The sequence below is a fragment of the Cherax quadricarinatus genome, chromosome 89, assembly GCF_038502225.1.
Source record: "Cherax quadricarinatus isolate ZL_2023a chromosome 89, ASM3850222v1, whole genome shotgun sequence".
Lineage (NCBI taxonomy): Eukaryota > Metazoa > Arthropoda > Malacostraca > Decapoda > Parastacidae > Cherax > Cherax quadricarinatus.
Genome location: NC_091380.1, coordinates 16,893,195 through 16,912,102, shown reverse-complemented (window position 1 = coordinate 16,912,102; position 18,908 = coordinate 16,893,195). Strand labels below are relative to the sequence as shown.

Below are 18,908 nucleotides of genomic sequence, written 5' to 3'. Positions count from 1 at the left end.
GTAATTGTAACATTAATATATTCAAAATGGTTGGGATCCTCTCCAAGATACGATACTACGTGCCGCAAACTGCCCTTCTCACACTATACCATTCACTTATATATCCATACCTCACCTATGCTATTTGTGCTTGGGGATCAACTGCAGCAACACACCTAAAGCCAATAATAACCCAACATAAAGCTGCAGTAAGAATAATCACTAAATCCCATCCCTGGCAACACACCCCCCCCACTCTTCATAGATCTAAACTTACTCCCTGTTCAGTACATCCACACTTACTACTGTGCAAGCTACATCTACAGGACCTTAAATTCCAATATTAACCTTGACCTAAAATGCTTTCTTGATAGTTGTGACAGAACCCACAGGCATAACACCAGACACAAACATCTCTACGACATTCCCCGTGTCCGACTAAACCTTTACAAAAATTCAATGTATGTCAAAGGCCCTAAAATCTGGAATACCCTACCTGAGAACTCTAGAACTGCAGACACATTCATCACCTTCAAAACTACAGTTAGACAACATCTTATCTCCCTGATCCACCCCGAGAACTAACTACATGATAACCACCTGGTGGTTCACAATTACACTCACTCACCCACTGACTATAAACCCAGAAATACTAATCTTAATCTTAAAATAATAAATCCTAACTAGTCATAAGTTTGTCTATGATACTCCAATATAGACACCTTGTATTGTGCCAAAACAAAATCATTCACATTGCTAAACTCACAAATTATGATGTAGTCACTTAGCCTTAATACTATAACCTGTAAGGATTTAATGTTAAGAATTAATCTAAGTCTGCTGGAAATACCTAGCCATGCTAGGTGTCCTAGTGCCCCCCTCTGTAATACCTAGCCATGCTAGGTGCCCTAGTGCCCCCCTCTGTAATACCTAGCCATGCTAGGTGCCCTAGCGGCCCCCTCTGTAATGCCTAGCCATGCTAGGTGTCCTAGTGGCACCCTCTGTAATTAGTATTTTATAACATGTAAACCACACAATACCCAAAACCTGTAAACTCCACATTGTAACACTTATAGAGAATAAACTTGAATTGAATTGAATTGAATAAAAAAACGTAAACAAAGGCACCCAAGCTGACCATTCTTATAAGATATTTCTGTGAGCTTTCGCGGTTTTTCACATTATCAGAGGATGTAAGAAATGTTGAAAGTTCTTATACTTTCATTATTCTTCGCTGAGATTATTCTGCCTATTGTGATATCACCTATTTAAGGTAATGTTATTGTATATTTCTGTAAGAAATTATTCATTCTGGCCATCACGTATGTACCGAACATTATTGTTATTGTTAGTAGTGTGGGAACTTGTAAGATGTCCACTCTGGCATCACTGTTGGCACTCTGGCATCACTGTTGGCACTCTGGCATCACTGTTGGCACTCTGGCATCACTGTTGGCACTCTGGCATCACTGTTGGCACTCTGGCATCACTGTTGGCACTCTGGCATCACTGTTGGCACTCTGGCATCACTGTTGGCACTCTGGCATCACTGTTGGCACTCTGGCATCACTGTTGGCACTCTGGCATCACTGTTGGCACTCTGGTATCACTGTTGGCACTCTGGTATCACTGTTGGCACTCTGGTATCACTGTTGGCACTCTGGTATCACTGTTGGCACTCTGGTATCACTGTTGGCACTCAAGCATCAGTGTTGACACTCTGGGAGCCACTGTTGACACTCTGGCAGTCACTGTTGGCACTCTGGCATCACTGTTGGAACTCTGGCATCACTGTTCGCACACTGGCATCACTGTTAACACTCTGGTATCACTGTTGGCACTCTGGTATCGCTGTTGGCACTCTGGTATCACTGTTGGCACTCTGGCAGTCACTGTTGGCACTCTAGCATCACTGTTGACACTCTGGGAGTCACTGTTGACACTCTGGCAGTCACTGATGGCACTCTGGCAGTTACTGTTGGCACTCTGGCATCACTGTTGACACTCTGGCATCACTGTTGGCACTCTGGCAGTCACTGTTGACACTCTGGCATCACTGTTGACACTCTGGGAGTCACTGTTGACACTTCGGCAGTCACTGATGGCACTCTGGAAGTTACTGTTGGCACTCTGGCATCACTGTTGACACTCTGGCATCACTGTTAGCACTCTGGCAGTCACTGTTGACACTCTGGCATCACTGTTGACACTCTGGTATCACTGTTGGCACTCTGGCATCACTGTTGGCACTCTGGGAGTCACTGATGACACTCTGGCAGTCACTGTTGACACTCTGGCAGTCACTGTTGACACTCTGGCAGTCACTGTTGACACTCTGGCAGTCACCGTTGTCACTCTGGCAGTCACTGTTGACACTCTGGCAGTCACTGTTGACACTCTGGCATCACTGTTGGCACTTTGGGAGTCACTGTTGGCACTCTGGCAGTCACCGTTGACACTCTGGCAGTTACTGTTGACACTCTGGCAGTCACTGTTGGCACTCTGGCAGTCACTGTTGGCACCCTGGCATCACTGTTGGCACTCTGGCATCACTGTTGACACTCTGGCATCACTGTTGACACTCTGGCATCACTGTTGGCACTCTGACAGTCATTGTTGGCACTCTGGCATCACTGTTGGCACTCTGGCATCACTGTTGACACTCTGGCATCACTGTTGACACTCTGGCATCACTGTTGACGCTCTGGCAGTCACTGTTGACACTCTGGCATCACTGTTGGCACTCTGGGAGTCACTGTTGACACTCTGGCATCACTGTTGGCACTCTGGCATCACTGTTGACGCTCTGGCATCACTATTGGCACTCTGGGAGTCACTGTTGACACTCTGGCATCACTGTTGACACTCTGACATCACTGTTGGCACTCTGGGAGTCACTGTTGACACTCTGGCAGTTACTGTTGACACTCTGGCATTACTGTTGGCACTCTGGCAGTCACTGTTGACGCTCTGGCATCACTGTTGTCACTCTGGCACCACTGTTGACACTCTGGCAGTCACTGTTGACACTCTGGCATCACTGTTGACACTCTGGCAGTCACTGTTGACACTCTGGCAGTCACTGTTGGCACTCTGGCATCACTGTTGACACTGGCAGTCACTGTTGACACTCTGGCAGTCACTGTTGGCACTCTGGCAGTCACTGTTGTCACTCTGGCAGTCACTGTTGACACTCTGGCAGTCACTGTTGACACTCTGGCAGTCACTGTTGACACTCTGGCAGTCACTGTTGACACTCTGGCAGTCACCGATGACACTGGCAGTCACTGTTGACACTCTGGCAGTCACTGTTGACACTCTGGCAGTCACTGTTGACACTCTGGCAGTCACTGATGACACTCTGGCAGTCACTGCTGACACTCTGGCAGTCACTGCTGACACTCTGGCAGTCACTGTTGACACTCTGGCAGTCACTGTTGACACTCTGGCAGTCACTGTTGACACTCTGGCAGTCACTGTTGACACTCTGGCAGTCACTATTGACACTCTGGCAGTCACTGTTGAATCTGGCAGTCACTGCTGACAGTCTGGCATCACTGTTGATACTCTTGCAGTCACTGTTGACACTGTGGCAGTCTCTGTTGACACTGTGGCAGTCACTGTTGACACTCTGGCAGTCACTGTTGACACTCTGGCAGTCACTGTTGACACTCTGGCAGTCACTGTTGACACTCTGGCAGTCACTGCTGACACTCTGGCAGTCACTGCTGACACTCTGGCAGTCACTGCTGACACTCTGGCAGTCACTGTTGACACTCTGGCAGTCACTGCTGACACTCTGGCAGTCACTGCTGACACTCTGGCAGTCACTGTTGACACTCTGGCAGTCACTGTTGACACTCTGGCAGTCACTGCTGACACTCTGGCAGTCACTGTTGACACTCTGGCAGTCACTGTTGACACTCTGGCAGTCACTGTTGACACTCTGGCAGTCACTGTTGACACTCTGGCAGTCACTGTTGACACTGTGGCAGTCACTGTTGACACTCTGGCAGTCACTGTTGACACTGTGGCAGTCACTGTTGACACTCTGGCAGTCACTGTTGACACTCTGGCAGTCATTGTTGACACTCTGGCAGTCACTGCTGACACTCTGGCAGTCACTGTTGACACTCTGGCAGTCACTGTTGACACTCTGGCAGTCACTGCTGACACTCTGGCAGTCACTGTTGACACTCTGGCAGTCACTGTTGACACTCTGGCAGTCACTGCTGACACTCTGGCAGTCACTGCTGACACTCTGGCAGTCACTGTTGACACTCTGGCAGTCACTGCTGACACTCTGGCAGTCACTGTTGACACTGGCAGTCACTGTTGTCACAGATAACACTTGTTAGCGCAAGTACAAATTAAGCAGTCTGTCCCAGCTAGAAATCACCTGATTCTACCCATGCTAGACTGCTAGTAATCTCTCTCTCTCTCTGTCTGTCTGTCTGTCTGTCTGTCTGTCTGTCTGTCTGTCTGTCTCTCTCTCTCTCTCTCTCTCTCTCTCTCTCTCTCTCTCTCTCTCTCTCTCTCTCTCTCTCTCTCTCTCTCTCTCTCTCTTTCTCTCTCTCTCTCTCTCTCTCTCTCTCTCTCTCTCTCTCTCTCTCTCTCTCTCTCTCTCTCTCTCTCTCTCTCTCTCTCTCTCTCTCTCTCTCTCTCTCTCTCTCCCTCTCTCTCTCTCTTGGATGTCATGTGCATGGAGGAATGATCCATGGAAGCAGTTAGTAAATGTTAGTAATCCCAGCATACACTCTAGGGGTCCCTGTGTTCACTAGGGTTTCCTTAATTAATATTTATGCACCCAGAAAGATCACTGGCTTCTGGCCTAATATTTAAAGAATGATAACTCAGCAGTCTTGGCTGCTATGTACCTAGGATTGGGCACTGTGCCCACTCCATAGCTAAATTACCTTGTGTTCCCAAAAGTAACGTCAGTCGAATAATCTTATAATTGGCCTGGAGTGTGACTGAATATCCATGGTATGTCGGGAGGCGTCCACTACATATTCTCAGGCTGCCAGGCAGAGTATTTTGTCAACAGCATGGGATGCTGAGCTGGGAGCTCTTGTGAGTTATTTTCCCAACCATTCCTAATGCCAGAAAAACGATCCTGCATTTTGTAAACCCCATCTCACTTACCTTGCTCAGAGATGCTGGCTTTCACAATATGTCTAATCTCATTACATAATATAACATGATATTAATGTCTAAGCCTACATAATTAATTCTAATATTATTTACAAAAGATTCAAGCCTTCCTGAATCATTCATAAGGCCTAAATCTATCAATTTGTATACTATTCTCTTTGGGTGTAAAGGTGCTACAAGTCTCCCTGCGACTACGATACTGAAATATATACATATGACCCAAGCAATAAGAATATTTGATACAAATAAATTTCTACATCATCCTGCCAGCAAAGGTAGATGCTAAGTCTAGATCAAGTTCACTTCTCACAAGTCCCCCCAAGTGGGCCCTGGACATGAGCACTGTCCGGTCACTCTCATCGAGGAGACGCTGGTCTAACTTTGCCCGTCCAGTTTCCAATGTTTGTATTCTCTCTGACAGAAGCTTCTTAGTTCCGATTGTCTTATCAGCCTTGTTTTAATTTTAACTTCTCGCACATATCTAGCCTTATCTGCACTTCCCCACCCAGTGACTCGTATGCCCTGGTATCTTTCCTTCCCACTAATATGAGCTTCCTGGGTTTAATGACAACCTATTTCTCTTTTGGGGTGCCCCTTAGAAGTATTTTCTCAAGGTGGTTGAGTGTCCGTCAATCCCTCCCTGGTTCGGCTTACCTGGTGGTTGAAGACTGAGACACTTATGCAATATAAGGGAATCTTTACACAGTGTCTTCATCAGTCCAATACAAGGCAGGAAGGTGTAAGCAGAGGAGGAGTTTGAGGTAATCAGTCCCTCAGCCTGAAGTCGATGAGTTCAGACCATCAATCTTGCAGAAAGTAGAGCACAGGGCCAGAGAGGTGGCTTATATATATAGGAGGCGGGATCACAGTGGAACCTGCCACTAGTGTAAGTAGATCTTCGTCCACAGGTTAGAAAAGTGTTGAAGAATTCCTTGTATCAAGATCCCATCATGTTGCAGTGTCTGACAGATGTGATAATTGGTTTAAAACCGACAAGTTGAAGATTGATACACTTATGCAAGATAAGGAAATCTTTTCTGAAGATAAGTTTCCTCAGTAAAGATTCCCATATGTTCCATAAGTGTCTCAATCTTCAGTTTGTCGGTTTTAAAACCATTTATTATACCTGGTGGTTCATCATGTGTTCCAGTACTCTTCGTTATTGTGGTTCCTGCTGTCAGAGTTATGGGTCTCCCATCCTCTCTGGCGTTGCTGGGAATAAGGGTGGAATCTTGTCTCTTCAACTTGGGACCTGTATAATCAAATATCTTCGTAAATAGTCTGTCTTCTGGTGAGGAAGTCAACCACTTGATCGGTTCCCACCAGAATACCAACCTCTCTACTGTGTCAGTGGTAATACCAGATTACTACCAAGACTGTAATACCTCTTCGATGGCCACCGTTAATACATCGTAAGTCCTGGGTGGGTCCTGACTTACAGCTCCTCCCAGAGCCATACTAATTTTAGCCACCAGCTTCTCTGTTATCATAGATACTTGTCTTATGAACTTTAGATTTATCTTCTAATTGTTCAGAGTGATAATCTGGTTCATTATAGGCTGGTGACTCTTCTCTGTCACCTATGCTGGGAGGAGAAACAAGTCTCCCAACCCCTCAGTGATTTGTTTTAGTTAGTCTGATATTTCAGAAGTTACTCACGGTATTTGAAGCTGTGTGTGAGTCTTATGACCTCAGTCCTTGGCAAGCTTGTAATTGGCATCCGTGATTGGGTAGGGTCTGACCAGGTCTAGGGCCCTGGATCGTAAATACTATAGTATGGCAGCATCCGTCATATCCATCCTGTCGTCTATCTGGGCCCTGAACTGCTCGCAAAATGCGAGGTACTCTGTTAGGGTAAATTTTGTTGCAGTAATCAAGGTAACAAATTGACTGGAGTGTGACTGCCTTTACCTCCAGCCGTATTAGTCTCCTTAAACAAACCATACCAATGGTAGGGTTAGAACCCGCGGTCAGAGAGTCATAAAACTCCAGACCGACGCGTTAGCCACTGGACCAGCTGGCTACAATAAGATTAATCCAACTAGGTATATTTCTACATCATAGGAAGGTTAGCATAGGCCACCACTGTGACCACAAATGCAAGTTTTTACAGACGAATCTCCCGCCAGTGTGGCCGTGACGAACTATAGTTCAAGTTCCCTCAAAGCCGTCAACATGACTCACGAAATCGTAATGACACGATTGCAAACAAACCATACCACGGGCAGGGTTAGAACCCACGATCAGAGAGTCACAAAACTACAGACTCTCCTAACCTGAAGTTTTGGAGTCAAATCAATGGGCCTACTGGCCTATGCCAGCCCAGTCCATCTACCCTCAGCAATACTACTGTACTGGTATCACCTCTCTGCACCTCACCCCTGCCACTATATATACCCTCCCTGTGGTTACCTTTGCACCTCACCCCTGCCACTACATAAACCCTGCTTGTAGTTATCTTTGCACCTCACCCCTGCCACTATATATACCCTCCCTGTGGTCACCTTTGCACCTCACCCCTGCCACTATATAAACCCTGCCTGTGGTTACCTTTGCACCTCACCCCTGCTACTATATAAACCCTGCCTGTGGTTACCTTTGCACCTCACCCCTGCCACTATATATACCCTCCCTGTGGTCACCTTTGCACCTCACCCCTGCCACTATATAAACCCTGCCTGTGGTTACCTTTGCACCTCACCCCTGCCACTATATAAACCCTGCCTGTGGTTACCTTTGCACCTCACCCCTGCCACTATATAAACCCTGCCTGTGGTTACCTTTGCACCTCACCCCTGCCACTATATAAACCCTGCCTGTGGTTACCTTTGCACCTCACCCATGCCACTATATAAACCCTGCCTGTGGTTACCTTTGCACCTCACCCCTGCCACTATATAAACCCTGCCTGTGGTTACCTTTCCACCTCACCCCTGCCACTATATAAACCCTGCCTGTGGTTACCTTTGCACCTCACCCCTGCCACTATATAAACCCTGCCTGTGGTTACCTTTGCACCTCACCCATGCCACTATATAAACCATGCCTGTGGTTACCTTTCCACCTAACCCCTACCACTACTTTTTACATACACTAAATAAAAATCAAAGCACCGAATAAGTCTAGCCAGCAGAATACATCTGCTACACTACAATAACATTCATAAATCTTAACCCATAACAGGGAAAACGAGCGGTATCTTTACATAACACGGTTCTCTCTCCGTAGAACACGTAGAAGTTGTCAGTCGGGTTGGCATATCCCTCGTCCAGGGCGAAGCCGACATTCATCTTCTGGAAGGCGTCACTCCTGACGAATTTCTTCATGCCGTTTAGTCCACCAATCTCCTCGTCTGCAAATAAATCCATACTGAAAATATACATTTAATTGCCAACACTTTAGGGTGACCAGTAGGAGTGGGTAAGACTGACAGTAAGATCACCAGTAGGATCAAGCAACACTTACAGTAAGATCACCAGTAGGATCAAGCAGCACTTACAGTAAGATCACCAGTAGGATCAAGCAACACTGACAGTAAGATCACCAGTAGGATCAAGCAACACTGACAGTAAGATCACCAGTAGGATCAAGCAACACTGACAGTAAGATCACCAGTAGGATCAAGCAACACTGACAGTAAGATCACCAGTAGGATCAAGCAACACTGACAGTAAGTCACCAGTAGGATCAAGCCAACACTGACAGTAAGATCACCAGTAGGATCAAGCAACACTGACAGTAAGATCACCAGTAGGATCAAGCAACACTGACAGCAAGATCACCAGTAGGATCAAGCAACACTGACAGTAAGATCACCAGTAGGATCAAGCAACACTGACAGTAAGATCACCAGTAGGATCAAGCAACACTGACAGTAAGATTGGGTAACTGCAAGGTCACAAGGCTACACAGAGAGCACTGCCCATACAATGGAACCTTGGTAGTCGACCTTAATTCATTCCAGAAGGCTGTTCGTGTGCCGATCTGTTCGAGTACCGAATTTTTCCCATAAGGAATAATGTCAATTAGATTAATCCATTTCAGACCCCAAAAATACACTTCCAGCGACTTTGTGGTGAATTTTCGTACGGTATTTATAATTGTATTTTCAATTTCTTGGTCTCATTTGATAGAATGAAAATATTCTACCGATATTGAAATAATTTTGGATGTTTCACATACTGAAAGTACCTTGAAACTGAGCTCAAAGTAGCGGAAATATTAGATTTCAAGAGTAAACAAATCACGCCACGCGTCCAATACACGTCAACTGGTGAGTAATATGCTGTCTCAATTGCGCTGATATTATTTATACCCTTTTTTCAATAACACAGTAGTCTGCATAACAGTAAATCTTCTATTTTTTGTGTGAATAAAAATTTAAAATGGAAGGCAAGTGTAATATAAGAGGGACTCGAAGTGGGAGGAGCTATAAGAGAGGGAGGGATGGGCCAGCAGAAGGAACATTCAGTGTCTGATAAGCCGTCTTGATAGCCTGATACTAGCGGTGGCGCCAATATAATGTTGTGTAATAACGCTAATATTAGTAATAAAGGCTTTCTATCATATTTACTCCAACTTGATATCAGAAACACGATAGATAACTGTTACAAAAAACGCGATTCTAAAAGCTTAGGGATCTCCAGTGAATACTAGAAAGGACTGCCCTTCTAGCATCCAGCCTGTTACTGGGTTTTCGTAACAAGTAGTCAGTATCCTTGTCCAATTATCCATTAAAATTCAGTATGGTTCAATAGTGCTTTAGGATTACAACTGGTAGGCTACTAACTAGAGAAATTAAAATTTAATAAATTTATTGATTAAGTTGTCTAGGCGTATATCAAATTAAATTAAATTAATCACAGTAATCAAAATAATATTAATCACTTCTCTCGTGTACAATATTATTGTGCTGAAAGCACATATCACATTTATAATTCTTAAGTACCGTCTGGTACATTAACATTTAATAAGATATTGCAAATATGTACAAGTAAGTTTGTGTGTATGTGTGTAAGTGCTCTAAGTAGTTCGCTATGTCTCACGACTCGACTAGACTTAAACAAGTGACTGACAAAGTCCTCACATAAGCTAACTTCTTGACCAACTGGCAGTCAGAAAAGTCTGCTTGAACAATAAAAGAATGCTAAGCCCAATAGCAATGTAACAAGCAACTGCGACACAGAATCAGGAACAAGGAGATAATATAACGACACTAAGTAGGGACCATCAGCAGATCCTCCACAAAAGTCACAAAACTCCCATACTACTGAATCTAAGTTCAGCATAAGAAAATCCCCGACTGTGATAATACACAGATACCAGTACAAGTTAGGTCAGAAGCTACAGCTCAGGACCTGAGTTACTCAGAGTGTCTATGAGACACATAACCTCAATACAACATCGAAAATCACTAAGTCTATACAATGTTCTGTGAACAGAGTCTCACAGAACCTATAAGAAAGCTAGAGATGATCTTCCAACAAGGGCCTATAAGGGAGATTTAGGCACTTGTCAGGGATACTACGTCCAACCACCAAGCGAGTCTAGACCAGACTGAATACTTCAAGCGAGGTGTGGACACCCCCCTCGATCACGTGATAGCTCCGTGGACAGCTGCAGCTCAGCAAGAGAAGCCGGCAGAGTAACGAGCCACAAGAGATAATTACAGTAGTTAGACAATCAAGACTTGAACTGAGCACATAATAATATGTTACATCCTACCTAACAAAAGGAAACTAAGTCAAATAATAATATAAAGCAATATATTTACAATTTAGCTATTATCGCAAATATAAGCAATATAAATTATATGAAAAGGTAAGACCTGGGAGTGATCATGTCGGAGGATCTCACCTTCAAGGACCATAACATTGTATCAATCGCATCTGCTAGAAAAATGACAGGATGGATAATGAGAACCTTCAAAACTAGGGATGCCAAGCCCATGATGACACTCTTCAGGTCACTTGTTCTATCTAGGCTGGAATATTGCTGCACACTAACAGCACCTTTCAAGGCAGGTAAAATTGCTGACCTAGAAAATGTACAGAGAACCTTCACGGCGCGCAAAACGGAGATAAAACACCTTAATTACTAGGAGCGCTTGAGGTTCCTGAACCTGTATTCCCTGGAATGCAGGCGGGAGAGATACATGATTATATACACCTGGAAAATCCTAGAGGGACTAGTACCGAACTTGCACACAAAAATCACTCACTACGAAAGCAAAAGACTTGGCAGACGATGCAACATCCCCCCAATGAAAAGCAGGGGTGTCACTAGCACGTTAAGAGACCATACAATAAGTGTCAGGGGCCCGAGACTGTTCAATTGCCTCCCAGCATACATAAGGGGGATTACCAACAGACCCCTGGCAGTCTTCAAGCAGGCACTGGACAAGCACCTAAAGTCGGTTCCTGACCAGCCGGGCTGTGGCGTGTACGTTGGTTTGCGTGCAGCCAACAGTAACAGCCTGGTTGATCAGGCTCTGATCCACCAGGAGGCCTGGTCACAGACCGGGCCGCGGGGGCATTGACCCCCGGAACTCTCTCCAGGTCTCCAGGTATGCATGTAATATATATACATACATTGTAACCCATTCAGGGGTTGCAACAATAACCTAGAAGCTGAAATTAATAATGAAAGGCATATTATATGGAGAGGTGGAGGCGGTGTTTACATCAGGGCAAACACACTCTAACCAATTTTCTGTTTGATTGGCTGTTATCACTAATCTTCTTAGTCCCCATTACCTGGAGTTTACCTGCAGTTTACCCATGGTGACTTATAAAAAAAAGCACCCAAAAAAAAAAAACACGAAATAGTTTACAGTGAAGGTCAGAGGAATATTGCACTGAGTGACAACTACGGGGAGACTGATGCACATGTTCTCACAGGTCGTGTTTGGTCGAGTACCGAACAAAAGGTCGACTACCGAGCGATTTTTTTTTTACCAAGCAAAGCGTTCAAGTACGGAACTATTCGAGTTCCGAGGTTCCACTGTATTTCTAGTGCTCGTCTGTGAGACACAGAAAGTTACAGGTTTGAGAAGATGAATCAAAAAGTATTTAGGGAAATAAAGGTGGCAATTGTATAATAATTGCAAGTATGAATTATTAAGATTTGTCTAATATCTCAATTAAAAATGCCTTGGCAGTGAAAAAGTCGGGATAATTGACCGTAATGGTCAATAAATATTTATCCAACTGTCTCCGTACACCTCAGCTGTCTCTCACTGAGGTAGAGTGACCCACAAAAAGAAACACATGCATCATCACTCAGTCAGTAACCCTGTAAACTGCAACATCCATCCTTCAGAGTGCAGACAATGTACACTTGTGTGCTGGAATATCATGCTTCCAGCTCGCAAAAACCATCCTGGAATGACCTTGCCCATCGTTCCTTTCACCCTAGATTTCTAAACTCTTTTGGCAGTCATGTTCTATTTGCGTGACCCTGTGACCTGCCTGGCAAAGCTCTCGCCTCACACACGGAGGGCACGGGTTCGATTCCCAGCAAGGTGCAAACATTTCGATGTGTTTCCTTACACCTGTTGTCCTGTTCACCTAGCAGCAAATAGGTACCTGGGTGTTAGTGGACTGGTGTGGGTGGCATCCTGGGGGACAAGATTGAGGACCACAATGGAATGTGGTCCTCAATGTTAGCCACCCATTGGGTGGCTAACATTCCGGGGTTAAAAATCCGAACGAAATCTTATCTTAAAAGGAGAAGAGATAAAATTCCATTATCAGTTTTGATGGAGGTAAACTTTTGTATAGGTCAACCATGACTTAATAATCCTGGAGGGCCACAAGAGTCTTGTGCTTTAAACCCACAGGGGCCATAAGTGCCTTAGGAATGAAAAACAGGCAGGTTTAATCCAAGGAAGGAGAAAAATAGCTCCATTACCATAGATCAAAAGCACTTCAATGGTGCCTTGAAGGAGGCAGCATCTCGCAGACACCAGAAAGTAATTCCAGGTAACAGAAAACGGGGAACCGGCACTGATGTTATTTTTTAAGGGGCAACTAAAGTGTTTTGACTACCACCAGGCCTAGTGGTGGTTACTAGGCCTAGTGGTGGTTGCTAGGCCTAGTGGTGGTTACTAGGCCTAGTGGTGGTTGCTAGGCCTAGTGGTGGTTACTAGGCCTAGTGGTAGTTACTAGGCTTAGTGGTGGTTACTAGGCCTAGTGGTGGTTACTAGGCCTAGTGGTGGTTACTAGGCCTAGTGGTGGTTGCTAGGCCTAGTGGTGGTTACTAGGCCTAGTGGTGGTTACTAGGCCTAGTGGTGGTTACTAGGCCTAGTGGTGGTTACTAGGCCTAGTGGTGGTTACTAGGCCTGGTGGTAGTTACTAGGCTTAGTGGTGGTTACTAGGCTTAGTGGTGGTTACTAGGCCTAGTGGTGGTTACTAGGCCTAGTGGTGGTTACTAGGCCTAGTGGTGGTTACTAGGCATGGTGGTAGTTACTAGGCTTAGTGGTGGTTACTAGGCCTAGTGGTGGTTACTAGGCCTAGTGGTGGTTACTAGGCCTAGTGGTGGTTACTAGGCCTAGTGGTGGTTACTAGGCCTAGTGGTGGTTACTAGGCCTAGTGGTGGTTACTAGGCCTGGTGGTGGTTACTAGGCCTAGTGGTGGTTACTAGGCTTGGTGGTGGTTACTAGGCCTAGTGGTGGTTACTAGGCCTAGTGGTGGTTGCTAGGCCTAGTGGTGGTTACTGGACCTGGTGGTGGTTACTAGGCCTAGTGGTGGTTGCTAGGCCTAGTGGTGGTTACTAGGCCTAGTGGTGGTTACTAGGCCTGGTGATGGTTACTAGGCCTAGTGGTGGTTACTAGACCTGGTGGTGGTTACTAGGCCTGGTGGTGGTTACTAGGCCTGGTGGTGGTTACTAGGCCTGGTGGTGGTTACTAGGCCTGGTGGTGGTTACTAGGCCTAGTGGTGGTTACTAGGCCTGGTGGTGGTTACTAGGCCTGGTGGTGGTTACTAGGCCTGGTGGTGGTTACTAGGCCTAGTGGTGGTTGCGAGGCCTAGTGGTGGTTACTAGGTCTAGTGGTGGTTACTAGGCCTGGTGGTGGTTACTAGGCCTAGTGGTGGTTGCTAGGCCTAGTGGTGGTTACTAGGCCTAGTGGTGGTTACTAGGCCTGGTGGTGGTTACTAGGCCTAGTGGTGGTTAATAGGCCTGGTGGTAGTTACTAGGCTTGGTGATGGTTACTAGACCTGGTGGTGGTTACTAGGCCTGGTGGTGGTTACTAGGCCTGGTGGTGGTTACTAGGCCTGGTGGTGGTTACTAGGGCTGGTGGTGGTTACTAGGCCTGGTGGTGGTTACTAGGCCTGGTCGTGGTTACTAGGCCCGGTCGTGGTTACTAGGCCTGGTGGTGGTTACTTGGCCTGATGGTGGTTAATAGCCCTGGTGGTGGTTACTAGCCCTGGTGGTGGTTACTAGGTCTGGTCCACTAGCACCCAGGATGCGACCCACACCAGACCTCTAACACCAAGGATGTGACCCACACCAGTCCACTAACACCCAGGACGTGACCCACACCAGTCCACTAACACCCAGGATGTGACCTGGACCAGTCAACTAACACCCAGGATGAGACCCACACCAGTCCACTAACATCCAGGGTGAGACCCACACCAGTCCACTAACACCCAGGATGCGACCCACACCAGTCCACTAACACCCAGGATGTCACCCACACCAGTCCACTAACACCCAGAGTATGACCCACACTAGTCCACTAACACACAGGATGTGACCTGGACCAGTCAACTAACACCCAGGATGAGACCCACGCCAGTCCAGTAACACCCAGGATGCGACCCACACCAGTCCGCTAACACCCAGGATGTGACCCACACCAGTCCACTAACACCCAGGATATGACCCACACCAGTCCACTAACACCCAGGATGTGACCCACACCAGTCCACTAACACCCAGGATGAGACCCACACCAGTCCACTAACACCCAGGATATGACCCACACAAGTCCACTAACACCCAGGATGTGACCCACACCAGTCCACTAACACCCAGGATGTGACCCACATCAGTCCACTAACACCCAGGATGTGACCCACACCAGTCCACTAACACCCAGGATGCCACCCACACCAGTCCACTAACATCCAGGATGTGACCCACACCAGTCCACTAATACCAAGGATGCGGCCCACAGCAGACTACTAACACCCAGGATGTGACCCACACCAGTCCACTAACACCCAGGATGCGACCCATACCAGACTACTAACACCTAGGATGTGACCCACACCAATCCACTAACACCTAGGATGTGACCCACACCAGTCCACTAATACCCACGATGTGGCCCACACAATCCACTAACACCCAGGATGTGGCGCACACCAGTCCACTAACACCCAGGATATGACCCACACCAGTCCACTAACACCCAGAATGTGACCCACACCAGTCCACTAACACCCAGAATGTGACCCACACTAGTCCACTAACACCCAGGATGCGACCCACACCAGTCCACTAACACCCAGGTGCCCATTATACTGATGGGTGAACATAAACAAGCGGTGTCTTACAGAAACACTCCCTAATGCTTTTCATCCTTACCTGGGATTCGATCTCCGGACCTCAATGTGTGAGTGCGCTTCCGTTCAAGCTGCGGGACACCAGTTAATTAATTCAGGTACAGTCCCTGGACCCATTATGTACCTCAGTAATGTTGAGGTACAGTCCCTGGACCCATTATGTACCTCAGTAATGTTGAGGTACAGTCCCTGGACCCATTATGTACCTCAGTAATGTTGAGGTACAGTCCCTGGACCCATTATGTACCTCTGTAATGTTGAGGTACAGTCACTGGACCCATTATGTACCTCAGTAATGTTGAGGTACAGTCCCTGGACCCATTATGTACCTCTGTAATGTTGAGGTACAGTCACTGGACCCATTATGTACCTCTGTAATGTTGAGGTACAGTCCCTGGACCCATTATGTACCTCTGTAATGTTGAGGTACAGTCCCTGGACCCATTATGTACCTCTGTAATGTTGAGGTACAGTCACTGGACCCATTATGTACCTCTGTAAAGTTGAGGCATAGTTCCTTGAGCCATTATGTACCTCTGTAATGTTGAGGTACAGTCACTGGACCCATTATGTTCCTCTGTAATGTTGAGGTACAGTCCCTGGACCCATTATATACCTCTGTAATCCTTTAAGTACCGCCCACATAATTGGATTGGGGCACATAATACAGCTGTTACTGACTAACTTACCATGGGTTCGAACCTCCTTCTCCTTTCCTGATTTTCCTAGTCAGGAAAGAGGACAAGTGTGTCCTGACGCGGGTCAGAACACACTAGCAGCTACAACTCTAGTCAACTGACCGATACCTTCCCCTGGCTTACCAATCCACCCCCTTTCAAAATTATCATCATAATTATTTCTTGGATAACTGTTCCCCTCAAGGAAGGTTCCTTGATGTTGGTGAGGGGCTCTTGATTTAGGGAATTGGATCTGTGCTCCAGTTCCCCGAATTAAGCCTGAATGCCTTCCACATCCTCCCCCCAGGCGCTGTATAATCCTCCAGGTTTAGCGCTTCCCCCTTGATTATAACAATAATTATTGGATAATTCTTACCTGGTACAAACGAAATGTAAATTGTCCTGAGGAACTTGTGTCCATCTTTCCTGAGACTTTTCAGAGCTTCTAAATACTGGACTCCGACACACTTCATGTCTTGTGTACCACGACCATATATATCACCGTTGTCGTCTTTGTGACCACTGAATGGGTCGTATTTCCAGTGTTCCTGAGCAGGAGATAAAAGATTTATAATCTGCATTAATACATTTTAGCAGAGGTGTCACCAGAGCTGCAGAATTATGTGCATATCAAGCCATATCATGGGTGAGGTTAGAACCAGCGATAAGAGAGTCATAAAACTCCAAACCGACGCCTTAGCCACTGGACCAGCTGGTTACAATAAGATGCATCCAACTGGGTATATTTCTGCATCATAGGAAGGTTAGTATAGGCCACCAGTGTGACCACAATCGCTTCATAATAATTTCGTGAGTCAGGTTGACGGCTTTGAGGGAACTTGAGCTAGAGCTCGTCACGGCCACACTAGCGGGAGATTCGTCTGTAACAACTTGGATTTGTGGTCACAGTGGTGGCCTATACTAACCTTCCTATGGTGTACAAATATACCTAGTTGGATGCATCTTATTGTAACCAGCTGGTCCAGTGGCTAAGGCGTCGGTCTGGAGTTTCATGACTCTCTGACCGCGGGTTCTAACCCGACCCATTTGTAATCGTGCCATTACGATTTCATAAGTCGAGTTATGTACATACACTGTAAATATTGATCAGGGAGACCCTGACGATTAAGGGACAATCTTGCAGGTTGATTACTAACTTAATACTGTTTATGCAGAGGCTGGTAATAATTTACATAAATGTTATTATGTATGAGAGCTTGCCTACCTATGCCTATTAAACTTACTTAAGTAACCTATATAGGTGCTGGGGTTATTATTATTTGATAGGTTTAGGCCTTTCGTGTTGCAATCAACACATCATCAGGAGCTTGCCAGGTTGTTGAGCCCAGATCATGTTGGCTGGGACATCCCCTGGGATCATGTTGGTTGGGACATCCCCTGGGATCATGTTGGCTGGGACATCCCCTGGGATCATGTTGGTTGGGACATCCCCTGGGATCATGTTGGTTGGGACATCCCCTGGGATCATGTTGGTTGGGACATTCCTTGGGTTCATGTTGGCTGGGACATCCCCTGGGTTCATGTTGGCTGGGACATCCCCTGGGATCATGTTGGTTGGGACATCCCCTGGGATCATGTTGGCTGGGACATCCCCTGGGTTCATGTTGGCTGGGACATCCCCTGGGATCATGTTGGTTGGGACATCCCCTGGGATCATGTTGGCTGGGACATCCCCTGGGATCATGTTGGTTGGGACATCTCCTGGGATCATGTTGGCTGGGACATCCCCTGGGATCATGTTGGCTGGGACATCCCCTGGGATCATGTTGGCTGGGACATCCCCTGGGATCATGTTGGCTGGGACATTCCCTGGGTTCATGTTGGCTGGGACATCCCCTGGGATCATGTTGGCAGGGACATCCCCTGGGATCATGTTGGTTGGGACATTCCTTGGGTTCATGTTGGCTGGGACATCCCCTGGGATCATGTTAGCTGGGACATCCCCTGGGTTCATGTTGGCTGGGACATCCCCTGGGATCATGTTGGCTGGGACATTCCCTGGGTTCATGTTGGCTGGGACATCCCCTGGGATCATGTTGGCTGGGACATCCCCTGGGATCATGTTGGCTGGGACATCCCCTGGGTTCATGTTGGCTGGGACATCCCCTGGCATCATGTTGGTTGGGACATCCCCTGGGATCATGTTGGCAGGGACATCCCCTGGGATCATGTTGGCTCTGACATCCCCTGGGATCATGTTGGCTCTGACATCCCATGGGATCATGTTGGCTGGGACATCCCCTGGGATCATGTTGGCTGGGACATCCCCTGGGATCATGTTGGTTGGGACATTCCTTGGGTTCATGTTGGCTGGGACATCCCCTGGGATCATGTTAGCTGGGACATCCCCTGGGTTCATGTTGGCTGGGACATCCCCTGGGATCATGTTGGCTGGGACATTCCCTGGGTTCATGTTGGCTGGGACATCCCCTGGGATCATGTTGGCTGGGACATCCCCTGGGATCATGTTGGCTGGGACATCCCCTGGGTTCATGTTGGCTGGGAC

General features: G+C 46.8%; 1 protein-coding gene across 1 annotated transcript in view; it reads right to left on the bottom strand.

Moving 5' to 3' along the window:
- The window catches only part of LOC128697156 (aminoacylase-1), a 102,315-nt gene that overhangs the window by 22,785 nt on the left and 60,622 nt on the right, over positions 1 to 18,908 (bottom strand). Inside the window, exons 3-4 of the mRNA XM_070104221.1 lie at positions 16,758 to 16,929; positions 8,339 to 8,485 (exon numbers count right to left, since the gene is read on the bottom strand). Coding sequence (XP_069960322.1) covers positions 8,339 to 8,485; positions 16,758 to 16,929 — 319 coding nt within the window. The remainder of the gene's footprint in view (positions 1 to 8,338; positions 8,486 to 16,757; positions 16,930 to 18,908) is intronic.